Raw genomic sequence first — 21,457 nt, forward strand, 5'->3', positions numbered from 1 at the left:
CTGCGTTATGGAGCTGCTCAGGATGAACCTCAGGACAAACCACTGCAGCTCTTTCCAAACCTGCTAATGCAACGGCACATTTCAGAAGGAGGTAGGCGACAGTCTCTTCCCCACCAAAGCTGGCTTGAAGGCAATGTGTGGAGGCACTGAGACTAGGCATGTCGGAAGGATCTAAACGGGAGGGTCCATCTCACTACCAGCCAAGCTATAACTTTATAATATATAATACGAAAGGAATACATACATACAATGTAACAGAGAAATATTTTATTGCGGTCGATATTCATCATATGGGCAGCAATCTGACACATGCTAACGGCATTGAAGAAGTGCTTTCACAGATTGCTGATACTTTTGTTGGCTGGTGTGGTGAGTGCTGCATGTAACTGGCACATCACCATGGATTAAATACGCTGGAAGTCAAGGATGTTCAACTGCACCTTGAGTGCCAGTAGAAAATGTGGATCATTGAATCATAGAATTTACAGTGCAGAAGGAGGCCATTCAGCCCATCGAGTCTGCACCGGCCCTTGGACAGAGCACCCTATTCAAGCCCCACGCTTCCACCCTATTCCCTTTATCCCCATAACCCAACATAACCTTTTTGGACACTGAGGGCAATTTAGAATGGCTAATCCACCTAACCCGCACATCTTTCGACTGCCAGGATTTGGTTCTGGTGAGGTTGAGCCATGTGGGAGGGCTTGCACAGTTGCAGCTCCTGGTCAGAGAATGGCATTCATACATGGAGCAAGTTACACATTGATGGACAGATCATTTCTGCAACAAAGTTCTGGACATGATAAGACATTTTCAGGCTTATCCTCCATTTCTGTTGAGGAACCTGGGAGGGGTGATACCATTTGGTTTTTTTTGTCAAAATGAGCTGACATAGCATTGTATTGGCAACAATATGGAACAGTGACATTTCCTTGTTGTTTAATGGTTAGTGTGATATGTGGAATGTTCCCTGGGGACCCAGAGGAGGATGCCAGTGACGGGCCAATGTGTACAAGCGTTGTTGTTCTTATTTTTTTAAAGATAATTTGTTGATGGTATATCCAGAAAATACAAAAACAGGAAGTAAAAAAAAAAATCAAACAATCCATACTCGAGTAACAATGCATCAAACAACACTATAGCGACATAACACAGTAGGAACCCCACCATATATACACATGCATCAGCCACAACCCCAAGGAATTTTATTAACCAAAGTAGAATAACCCTCGACCACTTAATAACCAATAGTTGCTATACCCCGCCACTCTCTCTCACGTTCCACCATCCCCCCGTTGACGTTCTAATACTCCTTGAAAAAGTCGATGAACAGCTTTGAATAACCCCTCATCCATTCTTCTAATGGCGAACCTAACCCTCTCCAAATGAAGAAACTCAGCAAGGTCTCACACCCAAGACCCGATACTTGGTGGATCCGAGGAACACCAGTTTAGCAAAATTCTCCTCCAGGGCAACAGGGAGGAGAAAGCCACATCGGCTTCTTTCCCCACGAAGATACCCGCATCTTCGGAAACTCCAAAAATAGCTACCCATGGAGAAGGCGTGACCACCATTCCCACCACCTGAGACAAGAAATCTGTGACTCCTTCCCAGAACCTCACCAATTTTGGACAGGACCAGAACACGTGGGCATGATTAGCAGGGGATCAGGCACATCGTGCACACTGGCCGACCACTTCTGGCAAGAATCAGCTCAGCCTTGCCGACATCATATGTGCTCTGTGTACAACTTTAAGCTGAATAAGACTAAGTCTGGCACATGACAAGGATGCATTAATCCTTCACAGTGCGTTTTCCGCAAATCCATAATCGCACCGCGCCTCCCATTTACGTTGCATTGCCACCATTGAAGCATCCTCCCTCCTTGCATACACGTCAGAGATCTTGCCATCCCCAATATCATCCTCCGAAAGGAGCTTATACTGTAAACCTGATGGCAGCAACATTGGGAATGAATCCACCTTTTGACCCAAAAAGGCCCTGATTTGGAGGTATCTAAACCCATTACCGCTGGGCAATTGATGAACCTCTGTAAACTCAGTCAGGTCCGCACATCTCCCACTCAGAAACAGGTCCTTGAAGCATTTGATTCCCAAATAGTCCTATTCCTTAATCCTGGCACCCAATCTCGTTAAGACAAATCTATGGTTACCACAGATCAGGGCCTTTCTATACATGCCTTCGAAGCCAAAATATAGTTGCCATTGATTCCACACCCTTAAGTGTGGAAACTACCACTGGATTCGGCGAGTAGCTCTTCAGTGAGAATGGCAGAGGAGCTGAAGCCAGTGCCCTTGAGGCCTCGCTACACGAGGCCTCCTACACACCGATCCTTGGTCTAATACCCATTTCCGGACCACGACAATATTATTTTTTAAAAAATAAATTTAGTGTACCCAATTCATATTTTCCAATTAAGGGGCAATTTAGTGTGGCCAATCCACCTACCCTGCACATCTTTGGGCTCTGGGGGCGAAACCCACGTAAACACAGGGAGAATGGGCAAACTCCACACGGACAGTGACCCAGAGCCGGATCGAATCTGGGACCTTAGCGCCATGAAGCAGTAGGGCTAACCCACTGAGTCACCGTGCTGTCCCTCGGACCATGACAATATTGACAGGCCAGTAGTAACTCTGAAAGTTAGGGAGAACCAAGCCACTACCCTGTCTACCCATCTTTGGACAAGCTCTCTTAATACGAGGAATCGTCCCCGCCCACACAAAACGCAGAATAAGCCTATTGACCTTTTTGAAAAAAGATTTGGGCAAAAAGATTGGAAGATACTGAAATACAAAAAGGAACCTCGGTAGGATCACCATTTTTATTGTCTGGACTCCCCCAGACGGAGACAGCGGCAACCTGTCCCATCTATTTAACTCCTCTTTCATCCCCTCCACTAAATTTTGCGAGTCCCGTGCCACATGAGACCCAGATAGCAAAAGCTCTTTCATGCCAAGTGGAGCGGAAGCCTACTCAAATACCCCTCCTGCTCTCCGGAGCCAATCAGGAACATCTCGCTCTTTATTGTATTGAGCTTGTACCCGGAGAATGAGCCAAACTCACTCAGAATCCCCAGAATCATGTCAAATGATTCCGTGGGATTAGAAATGTACATCCACCTACAAAGAGAGGCGATGCTCCATTCCCACCACCCCCAATCCTCTCAATACCCCTCTATTCCCCAAACGCTCAAAGAGCCATCGCCAATGGCTCAATCGCAAGGGCGAAGAACAGAGGAGAGAGTGGGCATCCCTGTCTCATCTCACAGTGCAAGGTGAAGTACTCACCCCTTTAGTGGAGATGATTGCTTTCGGGGCTTTGTACAGCAGTGTAACCCAGTCCATCCCTGTCTAAACCCAAACTGTTCCAAAATGTCAAACAAGTACACCCATTCCTCTTGTCAAATGCCTTCTCGGCATCCATTGACACCACAATCTCCATCTCACTTCCTCCTGCGGGCATCATGGTTACGTCCAATAGCCTTCTTTGATGGTTGCTAATAATCTGCATTTTACACACCTGGTTTGGTCATCTCCAACCACGTCCGTCACTCACCCCTTAATACATGTAGCCAAGATCTTAGCCAGGATTTTCGCTTCCACATTCAGGAGTGAAATCGGATGATAAGATACATATTGTTCCGGATCTTTGTCCTTTTTTTGGATGAGGGAAATGGAGGCCTGTGACAACGTTGGGGAGGGGGGAAGCACACCCCTTTCCAGAGCTTCATTGTATATCCGCACCATAAATGGATTCAGCAATGCACCAAAGTGTTTGTAAAATTTGGCTTGGAATCCAAACCCGGACCAAAGGGATTGAATTCCAAAGCCTCAGGTACCTTGGAAATCTGCACATTAGAGTAAGGCTGACTGCCTCGCTCTAATATGCAGATTTGCTAAAAGGTGATCCTGCCCATTCTGGGAGGGATTCCCCTTGCAAAGTCTCATGCGATTGCGTTGTGAGCTGGGTAGATCCCGGGAGCGAGGTCTCCCAGCTTTCACCAGCCACGCTGCACGGCGGAGAGTTATTGATCCGGCGCAGCATGGCTGGAAGATCGCGCCCATTGTCTCTTCTGCGGTTGACTACAGTGTTTTAAGTTCCCAAAACCCAGTAGAGAAGATTGGAAAGGCTTGCTGTCTAGCAAAAGCTGCTCCGTAATCAGGTAAATCAAAGGTGAAGGGGGCAATCCTTCACAGTACTCCATGCTTGGGAAGTTTAAATACTAAAGGCAGTATTAGAAGAAATTTATGCACAGAGACATGCAAATGAGAATCATGTGACTGTGGGATTGGAGGATTGAATGGAAGGAACTCACTTGTCAGATCTGGCCAGTGGCTGTTTCTTGGATGTTTCTGTTCTGTGGGGTTATAACAATGGCCTGGAGCTGGCTCCCCTTCCAGATATGTTTTCTCCTTTTTCAGGAAGGGGTCCATGACATTCATGCAGTATTATTGGAGAACCCAACTACTTGTTCAGAACTAATATCTTGATGATGAATTCTGCTTTGTTTTTGGGTTGAACAGGTACTGGCTGTGGTACACAACTAAGACATATGTCGGTGGTATTGCTAAAAAAGTGTACGAACGCTTGCGGAGGTGGCAGGTCAATTTTTTGGCGCTGCAGAGAAAGAAGGACCCAGAGCAAATTTTCCTGCAGTGTGTTCCCAAACACAAGGTATGCCTTCCTTACAAAAAGAAGAATGATCTGCATTTAAATAGCGCCTTCTTGACCTCAGTGCATTTCAAAGTGCTTTACAGCCAATGAAGTACTTATGAATTATAGTCCCAGTTGCAATTAAAGTCAAGGTTGCAATTAAAGTCACAGTGAGTTTAATCTACATGTATATTATGCAAATCAGATCAGAAAAGGTAGCCTGGAAAATTAGATTATAGAGTATATTCAGGATATTTTCTTAGGGCAGCATGTTCTAGCACCAACCAGAGACTAGTCCAGACCTGGAAATGTGCAATCAGACAGGATTAATTAATAACCTCATAGTGGAGCCGGTTACCTGACAGCAATCATAATATGATAGAATTTGATTTCAGTTTGAAAGTGAGAAGTGTAGGTCTAAGATTAGTGTTTTGAGCCTAAATAAAAGTAATTATATGGGTCTGAAGGCAAAGTTGGCAAAAGTGAACTGGGAAACTAGGGACCAGATTTTCTGTCCCTGTCCGCTGGCAGGATCTTCTGGTCCTGCCAAGGGCAACCCCCTGCAGCAGGATAGCTGGTGGTAGGACGGACGATCCACGCAAAATGCCATAGGCATCGCAGGACCAGAAGACCCCACCAGCAGCCAATGGCGAATCACCTCTGCCGCTGCGGGGGTGGGGTTAGAAAATACTAGCCTAGGTAGAACAGTAGAGGTGCAGTGGAAGAGATATTTAATAACTCTCAGCAAAGATTCATCCCAGTGAGAAAGAATGATTCTAGGGGAAGGAGTCTGGTGTCGGTCCTCTGGAGGGTGCATCTAGGGATTTAATAAAGGAAAACACGGAAATGTAGAAAGCATTCAACAGCCCTTTTTTGTGATTGTAGTCACTTTGGAAGACTTCGAAAACTTCTCAAAGATACTTGACAATCAAGAAATGAATTGGAGGGAGGGACTTAAAATAATCATCATCACCAGAGAAAAGGTACTGGGAAAATTATTCGATCTAAAGGCTGACAAGTCTTTGATGGCCTGCATCCTAAGATTATAAAAGAAGTGGCTGCAGAGATAGTAGAGGCGTTGATTATCTTCCAAAAGTATTTTGATTCTGTAAAGGCCCCAGCAGATTGGAAAATAGCAAATGTAGCCCCTTTATTCAAGAAAGGAGAGAGACAGAAAGCAGGAAACAAAAAGCCAGTAAGCAAAACATCCATCAGTGGGAAATTGCTGGAATCCTTTATTAAGAAGGTTATGACAGGATACTTTGAAAATCATAATGTAATCAGGCAGAAGCAACATGATTTTGTGAAAGGGAAATCATGTTTAACTAATTTAGTTATTTGAGGAAGTACCAGACAAGCTGGATAATGAGGAACCTGAAGATGCGGTGTACTTGAATTTCCAAAAGGTGTTTGATAAGGTGTTACATCAAAATTACTGCAAGTAAGAGCTCATTGTGTCGGGGCAAACATATTGGTACAGATAAAGGATTGATAAGCTAACAGGAAGCAGAGAGTAGGGATACATCGGTCTTTTTCAGGTCTGCAAGCTATAACTAGTGCAGTACCACAGGGATCAGTGTTGAGGTCTCAACTATTTAAAATCTATATCTTAAATTTTTAAAACATTTTTCCAATTAAAGGGCAATTTATCGTGGCCAACGCACCTACCCTGCACATCTTTGGGTTGTGGGGGTGAGACCTATGCAGATACAGGGATAATGTGCAAACTCCACTCGAACAGTGACCTGGGGCCTGGATCGAACCTGGGGTCTCGATCGAACCCAGGTCCTCGGCGGCGTGAGGCAGCAGTGCTAACCACTGCACCACCGTGCTGCCCAAAATCTATATCAATGTCTTAGATGAAGGCACCAAATATATGATAGCTAAATTTGCTGATGACACCAGATAAATAGAACAGTAAGTTGTCAAGAGGAGGTCTTCAAAGGAATACAGACAGGTTAAGTGAGTGGGCAAAAATCTGACAGATGGAATATAGCATGGGAAAATATGAACTTGTCCACTTTGGCAGAAAAAATAGAAAGGCAGTATGATCGTAGAATATCTACAGTGCAGAAGCAGGCCATTTGGCCCCTCGGTTCTGCAATAACCCTCTGAAAGAGCACCCCACCTAGGCCCAATCCCCCACCCTATCTCCGTAACCCCACCTAACCTGCACATCTTTGGACACCAAGGGGCAATTTAGCATGGTCAGTCCACCTAACCTGCACATCTTTGGACTGTGGGAGGAAACCGGATCATCATAGAGCTTCACAGTCAACGTAGTACTTTTGAAGTGTAGTCGCTTTGCAGTGTAACGTATGAAACATGGCAGCCTATTTGAGCTCAGCAGCTTCTATAGCAGCAATGTAATAATAACTGGCTAATCTATTTTCTGATGTCCATTGAGGGATAAAGATTGGATGGGACATTGAGGATGACTCACTTGCTTTCCTTCAGAATAGTGCCATGGGATCTTCTTCATCCACTTGAGAGGGCAGATGGGGCTTCAGTTTAATTTCTGATCCAGAAATGGCACCTCCGACAATGCATCTCATCCTCAGTATTGCACTGGGATGTCAGCCAAGATTTTTGTGTTCACATTACTGGAGTGGGGCTTGAACCCAGAACCTTGTTACTCAGAGGCAAGTATGCTTCCAACTGAGCCACAACTGGCAGGTAAAAGATAGCACCTCTGGTAGCACATCCTCTCCACCATATTGCATCAGGATGTAAGCTTTAGATGTTGTGCTCATGTCTCCCAAGTCGGACTTTAGCTCAGTCAGTTGGGCCATGGCTGACACCATTTGACCACACAATTTATGAGAAGGACAGCTTTGTGGACTATTTTTTTAGTCTATTTGTTCACGGATGTTGATGTCACAGGCTAGGTCAGCATTTAATGATTGTCTATATTTCACAATGCTTGTGAGATTTAATTTGCCTGTTTTTGTTAATGTGACCTTAGGTTGAATCTGTTTGCAAGAAGTTGGAGCCCAGGTATTGTGGTCCTGAGCCATCTGAAATTGTCGAAATGTTTGAAGGGGAACAGTTTTTTGCTGGATTCGAAAAAGGGATTGAAATAGATTCAGGTAATATCATATGATGGAATAGTGTTCAATCCAATGATGTGTGAGCTTTGAGGTTCCCAATGTCAGTAGGATTTTGCATTGGGAACTACAGCTCTTTTCTAAGTATATTCATTTTGAAATACATCTAGATTAAAGTTATATACTGTGTAAAGAACCACACTGATGTTAAATGCAAGAGTATGCCAAAACCCAGGATGGTACCTTGGAACACAAGTTCATTGCAGTACATGTATTCTTTTTGGTATAATGTGAGGAACGATGTACACCCAGTGAGGAACAGTCCAGTCGTTGTGTGACCAATTAATAAAGAATATTTATTTACCTAAAAGAAAAACAAAAATGCAGATGACAAGAAGGACTATAAAACAGTATGAGACGTCAGTATAGTGACGACTATACACACATAATTTTACATGAAATTATCCTTTGGTCCCCAACTACCTACCAACTAAACTCTGAGACACACCTTTTCCCAAACAAGATCCAGTATTAAGTAATTCTTTGAGCTACGTCCATACAATAATTACCACACACAAGTTAATTTGGCCACTTCTGGGAAATAGTCTTCAGGTTCAGTGAAGGTGAAAAATAGCTAATTCCTTTAGGAGACTATATCTGTAACTGCTGAAGTTTGATGCTAGCTGTCTCTCCCCCTTTTTCCCCTTAGTGTTCTACTTATATTTTTTATTTCCCTTTTATGTTATTCACCCTGTGGAGTTGGCTTTTGGCAGGTACATGTCAATTTTCGTACCCCTCCACTTTGAAGTCATCACCTCGAATGCCCCATTGTTTTCACTGGTCACATATGTAAAATAGGGCAGCACGGCGGCACAGTGGTTAGCATTGCTGCCTACGGCGCTGAGGACCCGGGTTCGAATCCCGGCTCTGGGTCCCTGTCTGTGTGGAGTTTGCACATTCTCCCCGTGTCTGCGTGGGTTTCACCCCCCACAACCCAAAGATGTGCAGGGTAGGTGGATTGGCCACTCTAAATTGCCCCTTAATTGGAAAAAATAATTGGGTACTCTAAATTTATAAAAAAAAGAGAAAAAAAACATATGTAAAATACTTGTTTTCCACTGACAGGCGAATTTGCATCTCATAATTTCTGCAGACGTCTGCCATTAATCAACTCCCTGTTTTACTTTGTTTTTTAATCTTACTTTTCGCCAATTCCTAACGACTGTCAAATGAAATTGCATAGTTCAGCAGGAGCTGTATTTCACCGATCCACTAGCTGACTTTCATGTGCTTTCAAAGCAGACAGACAGCTGGAGGTATTTATTGTATTGCAAAGGAAGAGCAGTGGATTTTCTCTCACATTACACTACAGGCTGATTGCACAGCTGCTAATTCAAGGTCACATGTTGAGAAATGAGAGAGGCAGTTTACAATACTTATTCCAGATGTCTCTCGCCAAATTTGATGCTTGTATTCTGAAACGATAGCAAAGATGTTGAATACGAATCATTTTAAGGTGGAGATTTGCATTTTAATCGCTGCTTTCAGTCAACAACGGTTCAAGAAGAAATTGAATACTATTTTTAAAGTTGTATTTGCAGCTCTGTTAAAGCAGAGAAACATTTGTGTTTCAAGGCTATATTACATTGTTGTGCAGTTCTGATTAAAAATGAGAATAAAATTCGAGTGCTTCAGAACCATCTGAGCATGGTCAAGATTGAATTACAAATCATAACTCTATCGGGCATCTTATACCTTTTTAATAATGCATAGGTTTCTATGTTTTTAAAAAATATTTTTTATTCTCCTCCTTTTCACATTTTCTCCGAAATTCACACTCAACAATAAACAATCAGTAACGAATGTAGTGTCAATCCCCATATCAATAACAACAATCCCATCCTCCCACCAAACCCCAGACATTAGCCTGCATGTTAACATAAACAAATGACAAAAAGGAATCAGGAATCGCCCATAGTCACCATTAACACATACAGTCTCTCCCCGCCCTAATGTTCGATATGATCCAATTCTTGAAAGTGCATAATGAATAACGCCCATGAATTGTAGACCCCTCCATCCTTCCCCTCAGTTCAAATTTGACCTTTTCAAGCATCAAGAATTCCAGCAGGTCCCCCCGCCACGCCAGGGCACAGGTGGAGAGGTTGGTCTCCACCCTAACAGGATCCACCTTCGGGCGATCAACGAGGCGAAGGCTACAACATCTGCCTCCCCACCCGTTTCCAACCCCGGCTGGTCCGACACCCCGAATATGGCCTCCTAGAGATTAACCTAAACACCTCCTTCCAGTAATCCTCCAGTTTTGGAAAGGACCAAAGCATATGAACGTGGTTAGCGGGCCCCCACCCGCAACGTTCACACACATCTTCTACCCACTCAAAGATACGGCTCATCCACGCCCTTGTGAGGTGTGCTCTATACACCACCTTCAGCTGTATCAGCCCCAACCTCACACACAAGGTGGTGTTCACCCTCTGGAGCACCTCACACCAGAACCCCTCTTCCATACCCTCTCCTAACTCTTCCTCCCACTTTGCCTTCATCCCTTCTAGCGGCGCCTTCTCCTCCTCCCAAATAGCCCCGTAAACCGCCGATACTACCCCCTTTTCCAGTCCCCCTGTCGTCCAGCAATGTGGAAGCTAGCTCTACTGGGAAGCTATGGGCGCGATTCTCCGCAAATGCGGAGAGTCGTAAAGGCTGCCGTGAAACTGGCCGTGTTTCATGGCAGCCTCCGTGCCCCCTCCCGGGACCCGATTCTCCTCCCCGGTCGGGGCTAGCAGCACGGCCCCGTGAACCACGGCATCGCAGGCTTAGCGACCGTCGCTAAGCCCGCGCGCCAAGGGTCACGGCGGCTGACGCGCACGATGACGTCAGCCGCGCATGCGCGGATTGGCCGGCTCCAACCCACGCATGCGCGGATGACGTGATCACACATATGTGTCAAACCCGCGCATGCGCGGGCCGTCATGCCCCTCAGCCGCCCTGCGGACTGATCCAGCGGGGCGGCGGAGGAACAAAGAGTGCGCGGGTTTCGGACCCGCTGCCCGCGATCGGTGCCCGCCAATCACGGGCCCATGCCACCCTTGGCACGGCCGTGCCAATCGGTGCCATGGTTGTCGGGAACGGAACTTTGCGGCCGTTTTCACGAACGGTGAGAGCAGGTGTGTTTGCGTTCGTGAAAACGGGCGTAAAGGCCTGGGAACTCGGCCCATCGGCTAGGGGAGAATCGCTGTTCGCCGTAAAAAAACGGCGAGCAGCGATTCGTGTCGTGGGGCGGCCGTGGGGGGGGGAGAATAGCGGGAGGTCGGGAAAAATGTCGGGAAGGCCCTCCCGCTATTCTCCGACCCGTCGTGGGGGGCGGAGAATCGCGCCCTATGTATCTCCTTTCTGGCAAAGTCTCGAACCTGCATGTATCTAAATATTTCCCCCTGCTCCAGCCCATATTTCACTCCCAACTCCTTCAATCCCGCAAACCGACCCCCAAGGAACAAATCTTTTAGTGTCTTGCTTCCTTTCTCCTCCCATCTCTGAAAATTTCCATCCCACCTCCCTGGCTCAAATCTTTGGTTCCCCGAATCAGCATTTCCTGTGACCCTGCCCCCAACCCGAAGTGTTGGCAAAACTGCTTCCAAATTCTCAACGAAGCTATTATTACCGGACTCCCTGAGTATCTCCCGGGGCCGTCGGGAGCAGCACTGCCGCTGGCGCCTTCAATCCCGACCCCCTACCCAAATTCTCTTCCATTCTGACCCATTGGGAGTCAATCCCTCTGGCCCAGCTCCGTACCTTCTCCACTTTCGCTGCTCAGTAATAATACATGAGGTTCGGAAGACCCAAACCCCCTGCCTGCCTTCCTCTCTGTAATAGCACCTTTTTAATTTTGGCCATTTTCCCTCCCCGTATGAACGAGGTAATCATCCCTTCAATCTCTCTAAAAAATGCCTTTGGCAGAAAAATCGGCAGGCATTGAAAAATAAACAGGAATCGTGGCAGCACATTCATTTTAACCACCTGTACCCAACCCGCCAGTGACAGAGGGAGACCAGCCCACCTTGCCAGATCAGCTTTCACTCTCCCCACCAAACTAGAAATGTTGTACCTACAGAGCCCCCCCCCCGAATCTCGAGCAACCTGCACCCCCAGGCAGCCCCCCAACCCCTGCCCCCACCCCTGGTCGAGACACCACAAAATACTCACTCTTGTCTAGGTTTAATTTGTACCCCGAGAAAGACCCAAACACTCGAAGCAGCTCCAATATTCCCCCTGTTGGCACACTCGGTTCCGACACGTATAATAGCAAGTCATCAGCATATAAGGACACCCTATGCTCTATTCCAACACCCCCCCCCCCCCCCCCCCCCCCCGCACTATCTCTTTCCATACCCCCAAACTTCCTAATGCCATGGCCAATGTGGGTTTGAGTAGGGTGATCATGGCTCGGCACAACATTGAGGGCCGAAGGGCCTGTTCTGTGCTGTACTGTTCTAATATCTCATTCGCGAGTACAAATAGCAGGGGTGACATAGGACATCCCTGCCTAGTCCCACGGTGGAGAGGAAAGTATCTCGAGCTGATGTTATTTGTGCGGACACTGGCCCTTGGCTCCTTATATAATAGCTTTACCTAGTCCACAAATCTGGGTCCAATTCCAAACCGCTCCAGAATTGCCATCAAGTATCCACATTCTACCCGGTCAAACGCTTTCTCGCCGCCCAATGCCACAACCACCTCTGTTTCCTTCCCCTCCGCCGGTACCATAACCATGTTCAATACCCTCCTAATGTTCGAAAACAGCTGCCTCCCTCTCGCAAACCCCGTCTGGTCTTCACCTATCACCTTCGGGAGACACTCTTCCAGCCTACCTGCCAGTACCTTCGCCAATATCTTTGCGTTCACGTTTAAAAGTGATATGGGCTTATACGACCCACACTCCGTCGGATCCTTATCTTTCTTAAGTAACAGGGAAATCGATGTCTGCCCCAAAGTTTGTGGTAACAACCCCTTCCCTCTCGCCTCCTCAAACATCCCCACCATCAGCGGCACCAGTTTATTTTTTTATTTTTTAATAATATTCCACCGGGAACCCATCCGGCCCTGCCACCTTTCCCGACTGCATCCTCCCAATCGCATCTTTTATCTCCTCCACTATCGCCCCCTCTAATGTAGCCCTGTCCCCCTCCCCTAACCTTGGGTACTCCAGCCCATCTAGAAATTCCTGCATCTCCCGACCTCCCCCAGGTGAGCCCCCCCACCCCTCCCCACTGCTGGCGCTTACTCCTCCGCGAAGAAGTCAATAAATGGCTGCCACCTTTGGGCGAACCCTAATAGCGAACCTCTCAAGACGAACTTGACTTTCTCCAGACCAAGAAAGCTCGCCATGTCCGATAGCCATACCTCAGCCCTCGGGGGCTTTGAGTCCCTCCATGCTAACAATAATCGTCGCCGGGCTACCAGGGAAGCAAAGACCAGAACGTCGGCCTCTCTCTCTGCCTGGACTCCCGTGTCCTACGAAACCCCAAAGATTGCCACCTCAATGCTCATTACCACCCCAGTTTTCAATACCCGGGACATGACATCTGCGAATCCCTGCCAATACACCCTAAGTTTAGGGCACGACCAGAACATGTGTACATGGTTAGCCGGCCCTCCGGCGCATCTAGCACACTTGTCCTCCAGCCCAAAGAATCTGCCCATCTGGGCCCTCGTCATATGGGCCCGGTGCACGACCTTAAACTGGATCAGGCTAAGCCTGGCGCATGTTGCTGTCGTGTTTACTCTGCTCAGGGCTTCTGCCCAAATACTGTCCTCCAGCTCTCCCCCGAGCTCCTCCTCCCACTTAAGCTTCAGGTATTCGGTCTGCATATCCTCAGCTCCCATTAGTTCCTTGTAGACGTCTGAGACTCTACCCTCTCCCACCTCTCCTCCAGAAACTACCCTGTCCTACCTCCCCTTCGGCGGGCGACGTGGGAAGGACGGCACCAATCTGCGTACAAAATCCCGCATCTGTAAGTATCTAAAGTCGTTCCCTCTCGCCAGCCCAAACGTCTCCTCCAGCGCCCTCATGCTCGGATAATTCCCTTCCAGGAACAGATCCCCCATCCTCACAATTCCCGCCCTCCTCCACAGTCGATACCTCCCGTCCATGTTCCGCAGGGCAAATCGGTGGTTGCCGCAGATTGCGTTCCACACCAATGCTCTTACCTCCCCTACATGCCTCCTCCACTGGCCCCAGATTCGAAGAGCCGCCACCACTATCAGGCTGGTGGAGTACCGTGCCGGCGGAAGAGGCAGAGGTGCCGTGACCAGGGCTGCTAAGGTAGTACCCCTGTACGAAGCAGCCTATGTCTCCTATTCGAATATGTGTTATTCTATGTCCTATTTTTGATTTCTTATTGCACAATGGGAAAAACAGGCGGACAAAAATATGTTTTGACATTTAAATGGAAGGGTCAGTTTTAGAATCAAAGAACCTTACACCATAGAAGGGGGGCCATTCGTGCCTGCCCCAGCTCGTTGAGAGAGATGTCCCATTTAGCCCCACACACGAGCTGTCTCCCCCCATAACCCTGGAAATTAGTCATCTTCAAGTACATGTCCAATTACCTTTTGAAATTCCGTGTTATGTCTGATTCCACTGTCCTGTCAGGTACCGTAGTGCATTCTGGATCTTAACAAGACTCAATATGTGAAAATATTTCTCTTAATTTACCCTCTAGTTATTTAACCAGATTATCAACCCATTTGCCAAAGGAAACATTTTGTGCAGCAAAATTCCTCATAATTTTGAATAGGTCCATTCGGTCTCCCTTAAAAATTTCCGCTCCAAGGAGAAAAATCTCAGCTTCTCCAGTCTCTCGACATAACTGAAAGCCACGCATCCCCGGTTTGATTCTGGTAGACGTCCTCTGTGAGCTCTCTCAAGACCCAGATTTGCTGAAAGTAATGTGTGTATATTTACGTTAGGATGTTGATGCAATCTATTATCCACATCCCACAGTGGTCTTGTTGCTGCTCATGTTTTGGAGTTTACATTCGCAATATACCAACACTGGATTTCACAGAGAGAGAGAGAGATGTGTTTTTTAAAAAATAAATGGAGTTTAACTTACTGACAAGCAGTAAGCTACTGCTCATGTTCTAGCACTCAGTGAAAAGTAACTGAGTGCTCTGATGCATAAACTATTGGATATCTGGCACATAAACTGTGAGAGAGAAGCAAGGATTGTTTGCTCAGAAAATAAGCTTCAGATTTGGGATTCCGACTTCAATGATTGACGCATAACTTAAAAATAAATCATGGTAACTTTTTTCTTTCCCACATTGTGACATGAGATGTTGTGGAGTACTGAGTTACTTTGGATCATGAAATATAAATAATTCAGTGTCCTCCATATCGTAATATGGTATTTCCAAGAGAATCTTTGATGTTTTGTGTTGTGCACAGAAAATGAGATGACGAAGATGCCAGGATTAGGAAATCTTTTATTAAATTTATAATCGATCATGGCTCGGACCAGTGCACAAGTTTAGGAAGAGCCAGAGAAAATGTGTGCAGGAGTCATGATTAATTATTTGCTGATTAATATTTAATATTTTAAATGCTGATTTGCACAACAGATCATAGAATTTACAGGGCAGAAGGAGGCCATTCGGCTCATCAAGTCTGCACCGGCCCTTGGAAAGAGCATTTAAGTACTTGCTTTTTTTTCCAGATCGGCCAGACTGTGTAGACGGGAGGATTGGGTTCACCTTTTACTCGCATCTAAAGAACAGTAAGGAAGTTTATGTCTCCACTGTAGCAGACAGGAAAACAAAAGCTGTGAAAGGACAGGTGAATGATGTTTGCTCTTTTTAAAAAAAGATTGCAGTGAATCCGCATCTCCACAGTCAGAATCTTTACTTCTTGATGCATTATATTTGCTTCCAGAATCCGGGATAGCTTCTGCATTTTGGGGCCTCTGTTGGTTGAGTTGCCAGTTTAGGGGTTGTCTTTTTTTTGGAATGTGAAACACAATTCCCAAATTGGACTAAATGGTTGAACACCCTGAATGGAAGCAGCATATCTCATGCTTTCGGTACTCCAGTCTTGAACAGCTTGAAAGGATTTTTCTTGGCATAAGGACCCAGATACAAGCTGTTGTCAGGTCTTTTACTGGTTCTGAATTTGCCACCTAATTGAAGGCAACTGAAGGGTGGCTGATACAAAGTTTGTTTCTACTTTAGAGAACACAGAAGTGTGTTCCACCATTTGCAATAGCTAAATGAATCACATTGAGTGGCAGAATTTACAGCTCTGTGGTAAAGTCTGGCTTGGAGCCAGTAACATTTGTTTCAAGTAGATGAAATTTGAAATCCCAGGTGCTTACAAAGAGAATAAAGTCACACGACTCCACTCAAACAGAAGAATTTTACCTATACATGTCCAAAAAGGTTAGGTGGGGTTACTGGGTAATGATGATAGGGTGGAGGTGTGGGCTTGGATAGGGTGGAGGTGTGGGCTTAGGTAGGATGCTCTTTCCAAGGGCCGATGCAGACTCGATGGGCCGAATGGCCTCCTCCTGCACTGTAAATTCTATGTATGTCTACAAGAGTGAACAAGGCAAGCAGTCAATACTACCTATCTTCTACTCCAACATCTAGAATTAACATGATGTTAAACATGACTTAGCTAGCAAACTGTGGTTCAATGTACTATAAATTGCACATTAAATGGCAAACAAAACTAAGACGAATCATGCAGCACGGTAGCATAGTGGTTCGCACAATTGCTTCACAGCTCCAGGATCCCAGGTTCGATTCCAGCTTGGGTCACTGTCTGTGTGGAGTCTGCACGTTCTCCCCGTGTGTGTGTGGGTTTTCTCCGGGTGCCCCGGTTTCCTCCCACAGTCCAAAGATGTGCAGGTTAGGTGGATTGGCCATGACAAATTGCCCTTAGTGTCCAAAATTGCCCATAGTGTTGGGTGGGGTTGCTGGGTTATGGGGTAGGGTGGAGGTGTGGGCTTGGGTAGGGTGCTCTTTCCAAGAGCCGATGTGGACTCGGTGGGCCGAACGGCCTCCTTCTGCACTAAATTCTATGATCTATGATAAAAATGTTCTCAAGTAGCCCACCCAGATGTCTTCTGCATTCAGGATTTCAGCTCCTCACCTTTGAGGTTTAGCCTCTGATATCCTTTCGACAGCAGCTCCTCTTGCTTCGCTTGCCTACATTTAGTTGTAGGGCAACAATAATGCTCCAATGACAGAGGCAGTGAACAGCTTAGTGGCTCCCAACTGCTCAATCTGCTCTCCCGAGATTGGTTGCTGTGGCTACAAGAGCAGGTCAGAGACTGGGAATTCTGTGGTGAGTATTCATTTCTTCACTCGCCAAACACTGTCCACCATCTGCAAGGTCCAGGTCTGGAATGTGATGGAATACTCTCCGCTTACCTGGGCGAGTTCAGCTCCACCAGCACTCAAGAAGCTTGATGTCATCCAGGACAAAGCAGCCCGCTTGATGAGCAACCTATCCACCACCTTCAATATTCACTCCCTCCATCACCTTCATACAGTGGCAGCAGTTGTGTACCAGCTACAAGATGCATTGCAGCATCTCACCAAGACTCCTTTGATAGTACCTTCCAAACCCACGATTTCTACCACCTATCCATTAGGTTCTAACATTTTGTCCTATCTCAGCTAAATAAATTTCTCTAATTCTTTTTATTTATTATGATATTTCTCATCTTTATGTTACCGGGGTATTTGAAAGCAAATAAGAAAATAACTTGTATTTATATATTGCCTTTGATAACCTGGGAATGTTCCAAAGTTAACAGGGTAGGTTTTGAAGTGTTGTAATGTCAGAAATTAGACAACAGATAGGTCGCAAAAGCAGGAATGAGAAATACAACCATTGATCTGCATTTAGTGGTGTTGGTTGATAAATATTGACTGGGGAGAACTTTCTTGCTGTTTATAGTAGTGCCATGGAATTTTCGACAGACACCAAAGAGGACAGATAGGGCCATGGTTTATAAAATGTACATGTAAAATGGAATTGCTTTCTTTAAAATCCCTGGATTATGCTGATCATTTCTCTACTGACTGTTATCTGATGAGACAGTATGCATTTTCCTGAAGACACATGTGATCTCACATCAGTCCTTTATTAAGAATGCAGAGGGATAAGATCAGGATTTTATTTCCCCCATTTCCTCCAAAGGTTGGTTGTTGAAGCAGCTGCAATTCAGACCAATTCACTTCATATCTCTGATTTGTCAGTTCAGTTAAATTTACATGGATTGCTTAAATTTTAGTTCATCCACTGTTTGTAAGGCAGGAGCTCTTCCATTCGTCTCCTGCTGTATCTTCATCCTTGTTTTCGAGAGAATGAATATCTTTTGTGTTCAGTGCGGTGTTGTGGATTATCCATGGGTTCACTCTTGTTCCCTGTTTTCCTCTTCAGAATGAGACAGTTACTGTTCTGCATGTGTGGTGTGTGTGCATAGATTTGATCTGTGCTGAGGTCTAGGAGAGAGTGGGTCAGACAGTCAGCATTACAGTTGTGCAGATACTCTTTTGCGTGTGGCTCCCCGCAGGGACTATGTGTTTGGCGAATTTACCCTTTGACGTTTCAGGGATTGCAGCAGTATGGAGTAAAACATTGCAGCATCCTCTGCTGTAGAAAAGCCTTTTTAACTTATTTATTCATGATGGATGGTCGCGGCTTAAGCAAAATAGGCAACACATTGGCAACGAAATGTCAATCATTTGGCTTCATTTAAAGTTTTGAGAATGTATTCATCATTTTCTTGACTGACTGTGTGGATTAGCTAATGGGAGTGCAAGGTTATGGTCAGGGAAAGTGGAGTTAAAGCTAAAGTAAGATCAGCCAGGATCTTACTAAATGGCAGAATAGGTTCAAGGGGCTGAAGGGCCTACACCCTATTATATTTCCTAGGTTTTTATTGCCCTGGGAGCACACATGATTTCACACAGGCATTTAGTAAGAAAGAAACAAATTGAGAAAGTATTCTTGTCATTAATTATTTTGTTTATTCTTTTGAGTAACGTTTTCTGATGGAGACGGTGAACAGCTTAGTGACTCTCAGACCTTCACTTGAGGCAGAACTATAAGGAGGTACACTGAAGTGCTGAGGTCTTCTTTGTAGAGAACCATCTGTTCTCCACTGTTGGCACTGTCAGATTGGTACCTTGCCACGAGAGGAAGTACACATTTGTATCTGTGCACTACCCTTCCATGATACTGTTTAGCAGCTCTAGATTCAGCCCACCTGCCACGACACAACTTCCTGTCAGGATCTTCTAAATGACTGGGTCCTGTGTTCGAAGCAGAGATTACAAGATGTAATGGTGTTTTACTGATCTTTATTCTAGGTTTCCTTTTACAGAGGATCCTTGCCAGAAAACATACCTGAGGAAGCTGCTAAGAAGCGAAAAGGCCCAGATTCGATGTGGCTGGCCACCTTGCCTATCAAATTGCCAGTAAGCTGCTTCATTTTCATAATGTTGTATTTCCTTAGAGGATTAAAACAAAACTAAAAGCTCCCGCTATAGAATTACTTGACACATTTTAACAGAAGAGAGAAGGGATGGCGTTTAGTGGCACTTTATTGCATTTCAGGAGTTACTTTAAAGTGCAGTGACTGTTATTATACGCAAATATAGTGGCCAATTCGTGGACAGCAAGGTCCTATAAATAGCAGTGAATGACAGCAGTTAATCTGCTTTTTGTGGGGCAGGTTGAAAACAAAGTGCTAGCCAGAAAACTGGAAAACAAGTCCTTTTTTTGCTTAAAGCAGCGACATGCGATCTTTAAAGTAACGTAACAACCAAAGAGATTCTTGATTTGATCTCTCGCACTGAAGGCTAGCATGTCTGACAAAGCAGCACTCCCTCAGTATCGCAGGGCAATGCCCACCTAGAGTACAGGCTCAAATCCAGGAGTGGGGCTTGAACCGATAATGTTCTAAACCTGACCTTTGACTGCTCTCATTGGAGAGGTTGGGACTGTTCTCCTTGGAGAGAAGAAGGCTGAGAGGAAATTTGATAGAAAAGTCCAAAATCGTGAGGGGGCTGCACAGAGTAGAAAGGGGCAAACTGTTCCCCCCTCGTAAAAGGATTAAGAACGAGAAGGCACAGATTTAAGGTGCTTTGCAAAAGAAGCAGATGTGGTGTGAGAACTATCTTTTTCGCAGAACGAGTGGTTCGGGTTTGGAATGCAGTGCCTGGAAGTGTGGGGGAGGCAGGTTCAATCGAGGCAGTCAAGAGGGCATTAGATCATTACTTGAATACAAAGAATGTGCAGGGTGCTGGAAAAGGCAGGGGAATGGCACTGAGTCATAATGCTCATTTGGAGAGCAGGTGCAGACAAGGTGGGCCTCTTTCTGCACTGTAACAATCTGTGATTCTCTGATTTCTGCTTGATGTGACCATCAATTCACAAGACACATGGTTGGAAGTGAACAGTGGTTTTAATAATCTCACAACGGAGCCTGCCTGCGACGAGATGAACTGGCAGGCAGGCTCAGACTGCCAAGCTTTATACAACCAGTTGGTGGGAGGAGCCATGGGCGGAGCCAAGGGTGGAGCCCGGTACAAACTCCCGTACACTCCCAGTACATCTCCCCCTAGGGGCCGTGCCACGCAACTGCTCGTGTGCCGAGCTTACACAGACATAGTACATCATATGTAATAACAGTGTGAATTACGCTACTGTGACTCACCACACTGCTTACGTCAAAGTGTGGCTTTTTAAAAATCTGCTGCATTTTCTCTAGAAGCAGAAATCAAGGCTTCATACTGAGTCAAGAATGGAATCATCCTATCCACCATTAAATCTTGGCGATGAAGGTGAGGCTGTATTACTTTCCAAACATTTAATTTGATTTTTCTTGTGCTTGCCAAAGTGTTGGACAATGGAATAAGTTTTCTTTTTTTTTAAGTACTTTTATTCAACCAATTTTCAACGTTTTCAGAATTCAAAAACAATTGCAAAAAACACCCCAAACAAACAAAATAAAACAACCCCTACCCCCGCTGAAATCCCTCCCCCTCAGCAGTCAACGTAACCAACTCCCAAAAGTGCATATGGAATAGGTTTTTTACTTTTGCAGCCCACCGTCTGCCAATGCCATGAATTCCCAGATCCAGTAAGCTTCCTCTGCTGTGTCTGCATCTTAATAAGAGCCTCACGACGATCACTGCAGCAGAAATCTGGGTTCTGCTATTTTTAATATCATTCAACTCTAATGCTGTAGCTGCATTCTGTTCTCAATAGTGATGGTAAAAATTGGAGCATTTTCAATGGTGGTTTTCTACCAAATGTTTCCCCCTTCTGCCAGAAAATCTTTTTAAAACAAAGAGAAGAGGATTTTGTTACAAGAGAAGTGTTGTTATTTAGTTGGTGTTTATGCCTTGTTCTTCTTCTGCATCATCTTTGATACTAGTTAAGTGGGAAACACAAATTGGTAATCCAAATGAAATCATGATGAAATCGCATAATGTGATTTGAGTAGCTGTGACTGCAAGACTGAGCTCGCATAACATTACAGCTTTGAAATGCAACTTGTCAAATTTACAGCCCATGTGCTGCATCCAGTCCCCCTCTCAGTGGTCCCCGGAGCCAGCTTTTAAAATCCATGTCAAAGAGGTGAGTTTCAAATGAAAACTCTGCATGGAGCTGCTCCTGCAATCAAAGGCTGTTTTTCTCC

The 21,457-nt window shown here is 45.5% G+C and overlaps 1 protein-coding gene across 10 annotated transcripts in view; it reads left to right on the forward strand.

Moving 5' to 3' along the window:
• The window catches only part of pidd1 (p53-induced death domain protein 1), a 149,796-nt gene that overhangs the window by 103,286 nt on the left and 25,053 nt on the right, over window positions 1-21,457 (forward strand). For all 10 annotated transcript variants that reach the window (XM_038807484.1, XM_038807485.1, XM_038807482.1 and 7 more), the window contains 5 exons: window positions 4,548-4,698; window positions 7,643-7,766; window positions 15,458-15,576; window positions 19,122-19,229; window positions 20,525-20,597. In XM_038807484.1, the coding sequence (XP_038663412.1) occupies window positions 4,548-4,698; window positions 7,643-7,766; window positions 15,458-15,576; window positions 19,122-19,229; window positions 20,525-20,597 (575 nt within the window). The remainder of the gene's footprint in view (window positions 1-4,547; window positions 4,699-7,642; window positions 7,767-15,457; window positions 15,577-19,121; window positions 19,230-20,524; window positions 20,598-21,457) is intronic.

This window comes from Scyliorhinus canicula, chromosome 9 (assembly GCF_902713615.1).
Source record: "Scyliorhinus canicula chromosome 9, sScyCan1.1, whole genome shotgun sequence".
Taxonomy (NCBI): domain Eukaryota; kingdom Metazoa; phylum Chordata; class Chondrichthyes; order Carcharhiniformes; family Scyliorhinidae; genus Scyliorhinus; species Scyliorhinus canicula.